This window comes from Capricornis sumatraensis, chromosome 17 (genome assembly GCF_032405125.1).
Source record: "Capricornis sumatraensis isolate serow.1 chromosome 17, serow.2, whole genome shotgun sequence".
In the NCBI taxonomy this organism is placed as follows: Eukaryota; Metazoa; Chordata; class Mammalia; order Artiodactyla; family Bovidae; genus Capricornis; species Capricornis sumatraensis.
In genome coordinates, this window is record NC_091085.1 from 78,298,726 (window position 1) to 78,308,895 (window position 10,170).

At 65.3% G+C, this 10,170-nt stretch overlaps 1 protein-coding gene across 3 annotated transcripts in view; it reads right to left on the reverse strand.

Annotated features, from left to right (window-relative positions):
- The window catches only part of BCR (BCR activator of RhoGEF and GTPase), an 84,481-nt gene extending 79,322 nt beyond the window's left edge, over positions 1-5,159 (reverse strand). The window contains exon 1 of one of the 3 annotated variants that reach the window (XM_068989537.1): positions 3,824-5,159. In XM_068989537.1, coding sequence (XP_068845638.1) covers positions 3,824-5,156 — 1,333 coding nt within the window. In that variant the 5' untranslated portion in view covers positions 5,157-5,159. The remainder of the gene's footprint in view (positions 1-3,823) is intronic. The other 2 variants (XM_068989535.1, XM_068989536.1) reach the window with 2 other exon arrangements.
- Positions 5,160-10,170: the final 5,011 nt, after the last annotated feature.

The window sequence follows — 10,170 nt, forward strand, 5'->3', positions numbered from 1 at the left end:
CCCAGTCCCTGGCAGTTTGCCCCCAGGACGCAAACACACATGGGCGGTGGAAGTCAAGGAGACGCGGCCGTCACTCCCAGGGGTTCCCCTGAAGAGGCATGCCCATGAATCAGGGCCAGAGCTGGTGCGGGAAGGGCCAGGGCACTGGCGGCAACATCAAGACCCCACTGAGGGAGACCAGGGAGACCCCGAAGGACGAGCACCCGCGATTCCACTCACAGGAGGCACAGGGCTCGGTGCAGCCACAGAACACGGCCTGAGAGCACCGCGGTGGCGGCCAGGGGCTGGCGGGGCAGCGAGTGACCGCGCAAGGCAGCGGCTTCCGGCTGGAAAGACAGGCGCTCTAGAGAGAGTGGTGGCTGCACAACAGCCTGAACGCCGCCGAGCTGGGCGCTGAGAAACAGAAAACACGTCAGGCTCTGCTGCGTATATTTTGCCAGGATGGGCTTCCCAGCTGGCTCAGTGGCAAAGAATCTGTCTGCAGGGCAGGAGATGTGGGTTCCATCCCTGGGTCAGGAAGATCCCCTGGAGAAGGCAATGGCACTCCACTCCAGTATTCTTGCCTGGAGAATCCCATGACAGAGGAGCCTGGCGGGCTACAGTCTATGGGGTCACGAAACAGTCAGACACGACTTAAAGACTAGACAACAACAACGTTTTCTAGGATAAAGAAAAACCTGTCCCATGTCACAGAAGAACCTCATTTTAATTAAAGTTACTACTTTTTTTTCCCAGAAAGAAGGAAAAAAAAAAAAAAACCCAACGTGAACCACAGGAGCTCTGATTGCAGTCGGGGTCCAGACCCTCAAAGGGCTCCTAGTTTATAAGTCCCCCACCACCTCCTGAGCCTTCGTCTAAAAAGCAGACTCAGTCAAAACTCAGGCCTATTGTCCCACAACTTGAGAAGAGGCCTGTCCATTCGCCGTGAACCTGGAACCTTCTAAAACCAGAGGGTGGGCTGGGCCCCAGGACTCCTGGCCAGGGAGGGGAGGGCACACTGAAGCCTAATAGGGAGGGATGAGGGGCGCTGAGCCCTGGACCCACACAAATCTACACCTCAGCTCCTTCCTCGGGGAAAGGTCCAGAAAGCTGCCTTCTGTTCCCAAACCAGAAAGCTATCCTTTCCGAGCCAGAGAATCCTTGTACAAGTCCATCGAGACTCCCCTTCCAGCCTGTCGATCGATGACTTAAATGGTCTTGGACTCTGCCTCCGTCCCGGGGAAGGAGGCCGCAGTCAGGCTCAAGTTGGAGGTGCCCACAGGCTCTGTCTGGTCTGTGAAGCTGGTGGAGGCTGGGCCAGGCCCAAGACCCTTTTCTGCCCAACAGTTACTCAGGCAGGTCATCAGTCCACTCAACCACCCAAGGGAACAACAAAGCCGTGATCGCTCTGACGATAACATGTCACCAGGACCCAAAGGGCAAACTCACCGCTTAGTAGAGACAGGAGGAAACAGAGCCGCTGCCAGCCGGAGCCCAGGAAGAAACACAGACCCGCTTATGGGGGACGCGCGGGCCGGGGGCGCCTCGGGAGGACAGGCCCCGGCAGAGTGGCCCTTCTCAGGAAGGGGTGGCCAGGTTCCCAGAGAGGAATTTAAGGGACGAGGGTGGGCACAGCCACCTTTCCACCCTCCCGACCCTGCCCTGGGCCGGGTGCGTTCCTGTCTCCCGCTGCCGTTTTAAGCTCCCAAGCAGGGGCAAGGACCATGCTCCCTCCTTCCACTCAGCTTGCACAGCGGGAGGGGCGGGCTTGCACACAGCGGGGCTTGCAGCCAGAAGGACCCCGGGACCTACCCAGCCCCATTTCTCAGGGGTGTGAAGGGCAACAGAAAGGACCGGGGGTCCGCGTCCCCAAGGGGCCCAGAGGCGCCTCTGCCACGTCCTGGCGGTATCCTTATCTGCAGGTGGGGGTCGGGGTGGGGAGTGAGGCCAAGCTCCCGGGGGACACGCATGTCAGAGCACGGTCACCATTCCAGCTGCTTCCCTCCCTCCCCTCGGACACAGAAGCTTCTGCAGCAGAGAACGAGGTGAGGTCCCCTCCGTCCATGTTGGGACCTTCCCCACTGTCCCACGTCAGAGGCGCGGGCCCTGGCCGGGGGCGTCTAGGGAACGTGGGCAAACTGTTGGGAAGGAGACAGATGGCCTGGCCCCAGCAGTCCTGCCTTCGCCTCCAGCCACATGCCTCAGAGAGCCCTGAGAAGCGGGCTGGGCGGGCTCCCAGAGCTGAAACTGCCAGGAGCTTCAAAGCCCAGCAGGAGACACAAGGTGGGACCCTGGAGTGCTTTCAGAGCAGGATTCACCAAGCGCCAAAGGGGCGGGGATGGTCCAAGTTGTCAGATGACCTCCTCGGCTGGGAGTCTACGTCACCCTGCGTCACGCACAGAGCAGAAGCTGAAGGCAGGCGAGGGCCTGCGAGCTCCGGAGACGGCCTGCAGGGAAGCCCCCCAATCACACCCCCCCGCAACGGGGCCCTACTCGCTGGAAACTCCCACCTCCCCCAGCAAGAAAACAGTTTCAGACGACAGGTCTCTGCGAAAAGCTCTCCTTTTCGCAGGGCCAATCCAAGCTGGCTCGCCTGGCCGACAGCTGGCCAGACGGGGCTGGTGCCCGGCGACCACAGGGCAATGCTCCAGAGCCCAGAGGAGCTGACCTGCCTACAAAGTGGTCTTCTCCATAGTACCGGCTCCCCCACACACGAGGGGCCTGAGGGATGGACGCTGGGCCCCGCCACAGGTCCCCGCCACACAGCACGGGCAGAATCAACAGCGAGGTGAGCCCAAAACAAACCGGACGGAGCGCGGGTGGCAAAGAGGCCCCTTCACAGAGCCAAAAATAGCCTCACTTGCTTCAAGAGAGCTCACCAAGCACACACCACTCCATCCGCAGAAAAAGAAAAAGTCAGTGGAGCGGAAAACCACATCGACTCAGCAGGGACCGGGACTCTGAGAGGTTCCCAACCGCCTCACCCCCAGCCACCCCAAATCCCTGTCCTGGCTGCCACCGCAAACTGCGCCCAGCTCTCGAAACACAGTCCCATTAGCCCGGCGCCACCGGGCACCTGTACACAGACGTGTACACAGATGTGCACACGTTACAGCCACAGCCCCGCGGGTTCAATCTCAGGGCCAGGAGCCGGACCGTGACTCGAAGCCGAACACAAGCATGGGTGGGCGAGGGGGACGACAGAGCAGGGGTGAGACGCCCAGCAGTGAGGTCTCCGCTGTCCAAACTGGGCCGACCAGTACGGGAGTGGCCCTGCTGCAGCCCCGGATAGAGCTTTCCAGCCCCGGCTCTCCGGTGGCCTCCCTTCCTCCTGGTTTGCGTTCTTCACCTGCTCTGACTTGCACGGGGGCTGCCAGCCAGAGAGCGCACCCGACGCTCCTCCAGCCTGGGAGCAGCTGGCATCCCGTGGGTTCCCCGGACGCGTCGTGGAACTCTCCAGGGCAGGTGGCGGGGACTGCCCAAGACGTAGATCAGTCCCTGGTGAAGTATCCACCCGGAGGGCAGGGATGACCAAGGCGTCCAAGGCACTCCCGGTCTCGGCCCACGGCCCACGGCGAGGAAGCACTCTCACGAGGCAGCACAGGCTCCAGACCCAAAGGAAGGAGCCACCCACCATCCTGACGCACCTCCCCTCACCTGAGTCCCGCTCCAGACGCTGGGAATCTGCACTCAGGAGGAAAGGATGGAATTTGTTCAGCTCGGGCAATGGGCGCGAATCCTTCCAGCCCACCACTGGTGCTTGAGAACCACTCCACAAAGTACCTACCTGCCCTTACACCCCGGGCCTCTCAGGTGTGCCCACCAGACCGGCAGAGGCACTTACCTGTGTCTGCGTGGAAGGCGCCATCCTGAGGCAGCTTGCTGGACAAGCTGTCCCCATCGCTAGGCCAGATCTGCCCCGTCTTGCGGACGCCCACGATGGTGGCCTCGGACACCACGACGGGCCCCTGGCGGTGCCGCTTCTGGCACTGGGGCGTCGGGGGGCTGCTGCTGTCGAAGGACTGCTGGGAGTTCTGCGAGGGCGAGCGGCTCTTGTCCCGGAAAGACCGGAAGGTGGTGGGGCTCGGGGACACGCGGCTGGACTGGCCGGAGGAGAAGTCCTCCTCGCTGGACGTGAGGTTCTCGTTGGAGCTGCAGTCCGGCGTGTAGCCGCCCCCGCTATCCTCGAAGCTCCGCGGGGAATAGGACCTCCGCGGCCAGGTGAGGCGCTTCTCCTGCTCCGAGGTGCTCTGGCTGCGCTGCAGCGAGCCCTTGGCTTCCCCTTCCACCATCATGCCCCCGACGTAGATGCTCTGGTAGGGCTGGTACTCCAGGGGCGGCCAGGGGGGCCTGCCGCTGCCGTTGGCGTTGATCAGGTTGTCCTTGAGGAAGCGCGGGTTCAGCTCGACGTCCTCATAGTCGCCGTCGAGGCCACCGCAGCCGCTGCCCTCGGAGGCGCGCCCGCGATACGAGGGCCTGGGGGTGTCTGCGGGGCCCGGCCCGGCGCCCTGCTGCTGCGACTTCTTGCGCTCCATCTGCATGGCCTGGCTGCCCAGGGAGCTGATGCGGTCTGACACGTCTTTGTCGTTGACCTTCACCAGGCCACGCTCGTGGTGGAACTCGACGTTCACGTAGAACGGCTTCTCGGCGTCCGCCGCCGCCGCCGCCGCCGCCGCCGCCGGCTGGCCGGGGCCCTTGCGGATCCTCTCGAAGTTGGAGCGCAGCGCCGCCACGCTGGTGGGGGGCCCGCGGTCGTCTCGCTCGGCGGCGGCTGCGGGCCCGGGCCTGCGCGCGGCCGCGGGCCTGGCCTTGCCCGGGGAGCCCTCCCCGTCGGGCCGGGCCTCGGGCTCGTCGGCGGCCGGCAGGTCGGCGCCCTCGGCGGGCGCGGGCTGCGCGCGCGGCGCGCGGGGCTCGGCCGCGCCGTCGGGGGGCTGTGCGGCGCGCCGGAAGCCCCAGCGCTGCCGGTCGTAGCTCTTCTTCTCCTTGGCCAGCAGAGTCTGCAGGTAAATCATGCGGAAGCGCTCCTGGTTCACCTCCTGCTCCAGGCGCCGGATGGAGGCCTTGCAGCGCTCCAGCTCCTGCTCGATGTCGCCGACAGAGCGCAGCTCCATGCGCGGCGGCTCCGAGTCCGGGAACTGCGCCTTCCACGCCTCGGCGAAGCCCACCGGGTCCACCATGGCGCGGCCGCGGCTCCTCACCTGCGCCGCCTGGCTGCGCGCGCCAGCGGGGCCGGCTTCAGCGACGGCGCGGCGGCCTCGCCAGGCCCGGCCCGGGACGCCGGGTGGCCCCCATGCCCACGGCGGGGCGGCAGCGCGCAAACAATGCCCGCCCCCTCCCGGGCGGCAGGTGAGGCCGCGGCCAGGCGGCCGGCGCGCGGGGCGGGGCGCGGGGCGCGGGGCGGGGCGCGCGCGGGGGAAGGGCGCGGGGCCGCGCGCCCGCTATTGTGTGCGGGGCTCCCGGCGCGCGCGCGCGCGGGGCGGGGCGGCCGCTGCCTCCTCTCGGCCGGCCCGCTAGCCCATGGCCGCCACCCGCGCGCCGCTGTCCTAGGGGTCCCGCGCCGCCGTCCGGCTCCCCGCGCTGCGCTCAGCCCGCCCGCGCCCGCTGCTCTGTCGCGCGCCGCCCGCGCTCGGCGCCGCAGGAAGGGGCGGGGCGGGGCGGGGCGGGGGGCGGGGCCTCGCGCGGCTGATGGAGCGGTAGGGGGGCCTCTTAAAGAGGCCTCGCCCCGCGCGGCGTTCGTACCTCGAGCTCCCGCCGCTCTCCTGCGCGCCGCCCGAGCTCAGCGCCGCAGGAAGGGGCGGGGTGGAGGGCGGGGCCGCGGCGCGGCTGATGGAACCGGGCGGGGCTTCTTAAAGGGGCCGCCCCCCCTCCCCCGCCGCGGCCCTGCCGGCGGTCCCCGCGCCTGGGGAAACTGAGGCCGAGACGGCGACTTCTGCACCCCCGGGAACAGGTGCCCTGGATCCTAGCCAGCCGGGTGGCCCCTCGCGCGTCACTGGCTGAGCGCGCTCCCCAGCGGACAAGTCGCCCGGCGGTCGCCAGCGGGCCTCCGGGCGCTGGGGTCGCGGCGTGACGGCTGAAGCATCATGGAGAGGGTCCATAGGAATGTCTCCCGCCCCGGGCCGCTCAGCGTACACGTCTCCCTTCCTGCAGCCCTGCCTCGGAACTTATCTGTCATCTGCCCCCCAGGGGGGCCCCGGCCTCCACTGGGCGCACAGGGGTGGGGGACGGAGGCGGACAGCACGGCCCGGCGGGCAGTGAGACGGAGTCTGCTTTTGGTCCGCCGGAGAAGCCCGGAGATCTCGGACACACAGCGGAGTGGACCCCGGGGGTGCGGTGGGGGTGGGGGGGCCTGAGGGCCGAGGAGACCCCGACCAGCCTGCTGGGTGGCGCGAAAGGAAATGGGATGTGTCAGCCGGAGACCCCGGCTAGAGGCCAGGCGCCTCTGGGCCGCTCGCGCCTGCTTCCCCGGGCGTTAACGGGAGAACCAGAAAGCACACACACGCCCGCCCCCACCTCATGAGGGTTCTCTTGCCCGCCCACCCCTCCAGCTCCGGTGCCACCCAAAGCGGATGCCCTGACGTCTCATCTAGAGGGAACGGAGCGGCCTGGCTGGGCTTCAGGTCTCTCCCCGGGCGGCTTGTGTGACCTTGGCAGTTCCCTTCCCCTCCTCTCTGAGCCGGTTTTTCTCACGTGGAACAGTGTTGTGAGCACCGTGCGGAAGCTGCCCGGTGGGGCAACCGTAAAGCCTGTGCTGCTCCTCCCGTGGTCGCCTTTCACGTTGGTGCCCTGGGAGCCTGGCAGGAAAAGCCCCGGGGCTGTAGGGGGCGGGGAGGGGGACTGGCAGGCGCTTCCAGGCACGGCTCCCTGCAGGCGCTCCGCGCTCCGCCGTGTCCACCCTCGCACTCCTCTGCCCAGCGGACAGGGCCCCGAGGGTAAAAAAAAAAAAAAAAAAAAGCCTGTTTTTTATCTGAGGAAGGAGAGCTTGAGGCCCTGACTTGGCGGCCAGCAGAGCCAGGCAGGAACCCCAGCATCGTTCACATCCTGAACACCTCTTCAAGTCGGGAGTAACAAACCCTGACCTCCCAGCCCATGGCACACGGCAGCTCACCATCCCATTAGGGCCTTCCTCCGGCAACCCCGCCAGTGGATCTGGCAGAACCGGAACCCAATGCCTCTGGAACCCCATTCCCTGGCCGTCAGCAGGGAGAATCCCAAAAGCATAAACTGGCTTTTTTTCCCTTGCTAACAGGGTCCCTGAGTTTCCAGGGGGTACTTGTGGGTTCATCTGGGATAATACCATTAAGCACCAGGGAAGAAAAAAATACGTTGGCGGCGGGGGCGGAGGCGGCGGCGGCGGCGGCGGCGGGGGGAGCTGCTGCACCCATCAGTGCAGTGTTCCTCTCTGGTTTGCAGGCCCCCAACTTGGCCCCGCCTTAAATCTGTGTGTGTTGGAAACTGGCACTGCAGGTGGGGGTTGCGCACCCTGTTCTCTTGGCAGAGCAAGTGGCTTGCTGGGCACAAGGACACTGCGAGATAGCGGGACAGTTTCTTCTGGCCCCAAGGACATTCCTCTCCTCCCCAGAGTCTCCCCCGGAAGCACCCCCGCCCGAGGTCTCTGCTCCTTCCCCGTGAGCTTTCTTATCATCCCTCCCTCCAGAGAAAGGGAGGGCAGAGGAGGAACGTGGGATCCATATCCATTAACAGTCTGCGATCCCCTCTCAGTGTGTGTTCCCAGCTAGATGTAAACTTCCGGGGACGGAGATCTGTCTGTCTTGTTCCCCAGTGAACACTCAGTGCTTACGACAAAATAGGTGTTCAGTCAGTCCTGCCCCGCGGGGGAAGAGACAGTGGTGAGCACAGGGGAGGGAGGAAGGGGTGAGGCGGGCAGAGCCAGGCCGCGGCAGAGGCACAGGAGCTGTGTGAGTGGGCATCCCAGAGGACGCAGAGGTCTGGGGAAGGCTGGCTGGGGGGCGACGTCTGAGCTGGTCCTGGAGATGGGGACGGACAGGCAAAGATGGGGAGAGTTCGGAGGTCCGGGTGTGTTTGAGAAAGGGCTAGGTTAGGGGCCAGGCTGGTGTAGACTGCGGGAGGTCAGATCTGGGGTTTCACTCACGAAAACCATCATCGCCATCAGCCAACAAACATTTCCATCGCTCCCGGCATTTTTTTTTTTTCCATCCCAAAACTGAAACGGGACAGGAAAGTGGGATTGTCGGTGATATTCCCCCACTTCCACTCCCATCATTTTCCGGGACAAAGCTCTATGATTCATTTCAAAAGCTCAAAAGCTCTCTCTCTCACACACACACACACGCACACCCTCAGGTACCCTCAGCAGCAGCCCAGGGTTCTTGAACCCAAGACCAGGTGCGCGCAAGCCCCTCCCCAAAGGCTACCTGGTCCCTTTGCTGCAATGAGCCGCTGAGACTCGACAGCCCCCTCTGCTGGACAGAACTCAGAACTTCCGACGCCGCAGAACCTGGGGGATGGAAACTCGCCAAGGGAATATGACGCTGGAATATTATTTGACCATCAAGGAAAATGCAGTGCCCGTGCATGCTGAATACCCACGGACCTTGAAAGCATTACACCAAGGGAAAGAAACCAGGCACAACAGGCCGCACATTGTATGACTCCGTTTACATGAAATGCCCAAGCCTCTGGAGACAGAAAGGCTGGTGGTCGCCTGGGGGCCGGGGGAGGGGAGGCGTGGGGAGGGACTGCCGGTGGGCTCACACAGCAGGAAGGGGGGCTGCGTTTCGCTGCTTCTCTGCTCTGTGTGTGCCCTCATCCCCACCAGCTTTGGGGGCCAGAGGAGGGCTCCCTTCAGGCGGGGATGTGGCCTCACGACCCCCCAGCTGTCATCCATCATCCTTCAGCCCCAGGGAGCTGCAGGCAAGACTGGGACACGGGGGTGATCGATGCCGCTGTGCTGGAGGGTGCCTGGCGGGGCGCCTGCTGCAGGCCCCCAGCCCCGGCCCAGGGGAGCGGGGTCTCTGCAGGGCTTCACAGGCCCCGGGCTCCGAGTGAGTGAGCCGTGGACCTTTCCTCCCCTCTTGGCTGGAACTCCCCCGCCTTCTGCCGAATCAACTATTGATGAGGCCCTGCAGTGGAGGGTCGGGGTGCAGATCCCGGTGAGCCCCTCAGCGGCTGTTTCCAGCCTCACAGAGAGTGCAGGGGCCTGGACAAGATGGGCTAGTTCCTGAAGGCCTGGCCAGCGACACGGTCCGGGCCATGGCTTCCCGTGGTCAGAGACCCAGGGCACCCTTGGGCGGGGTGGGGGGATGCCACCCTTCCGTTGGGGACCAGGGGGTGGCAGGAGGGGCCTGTGAAGAGCGGCCTGTGGACGGAAGGCCCCACCCTGCTCCCTCCTGGGGATGCAGGCTCAGACAGGTGGCCGGGGGCCCGGAATGCCAGGGGGATGTCTGGATGAGGGTTGGAGGCCTGGGAGGAGGCTGTGGGACCCCACGCTACTCCCCATCGGCCTGACACACGGAGAGTGGTGGGGAGGCCGCGGCAGATGGCACGGGAACCCGGGGCTGCTGGGCACGCGTCGTGTCGTCTTGGGGCCCCCAGCTCCCCTGCCCTGTCTCCAGGAACACGGAAGGCTCAGAGGACGAGGGTCCTCTCTGAGCTGCAGCTGCTTCTGAAAGCTCCCGTGCCCCACACCCGCTCTTGTCTCTGCCCCGGGACTCCTGGGTCCCAAGCGCCTTCTACAGCTCACAGGCCAGGAAGGCCTGTCCCCGCCCCCCACCGCCCCCCCTCAGGTTTCTATCTGCGTGACTGTGAGTGGAGCGGGCCCCCCGCCCATCGCCACGTCCCCTTACCTCCATCTCTGGCGACCTCAGGCGTCCGCCTCACGTGCCCAAGGCCCTCAGGAGCCCACGGTCCCTTGGGAGAGGCCTGTGTCCTGTCGCCAGGCTGAAGGGGGTTTCTGGACGCATCCGAGGCCCCCGTTTCCTCCAGACGCCTTGGAAGTGCTTGCACACAGCCCTGCGTCGGCACCCAGACACGTCACTGTCTCTGTGGACTTGTGGGATCAGTGGGCCCACAGCCGCTTCAGAAGAGACGCCGTAACAGCTGGACACACGCAGGGGGCCACAGGAGGAGAGTTTCCCGTCAGGCAGCTTAGAGGGCTGGGTGCACACGAGACGGTGGTCCTGGCTCAGGGGCCAGTGACAGCTGGACACAATC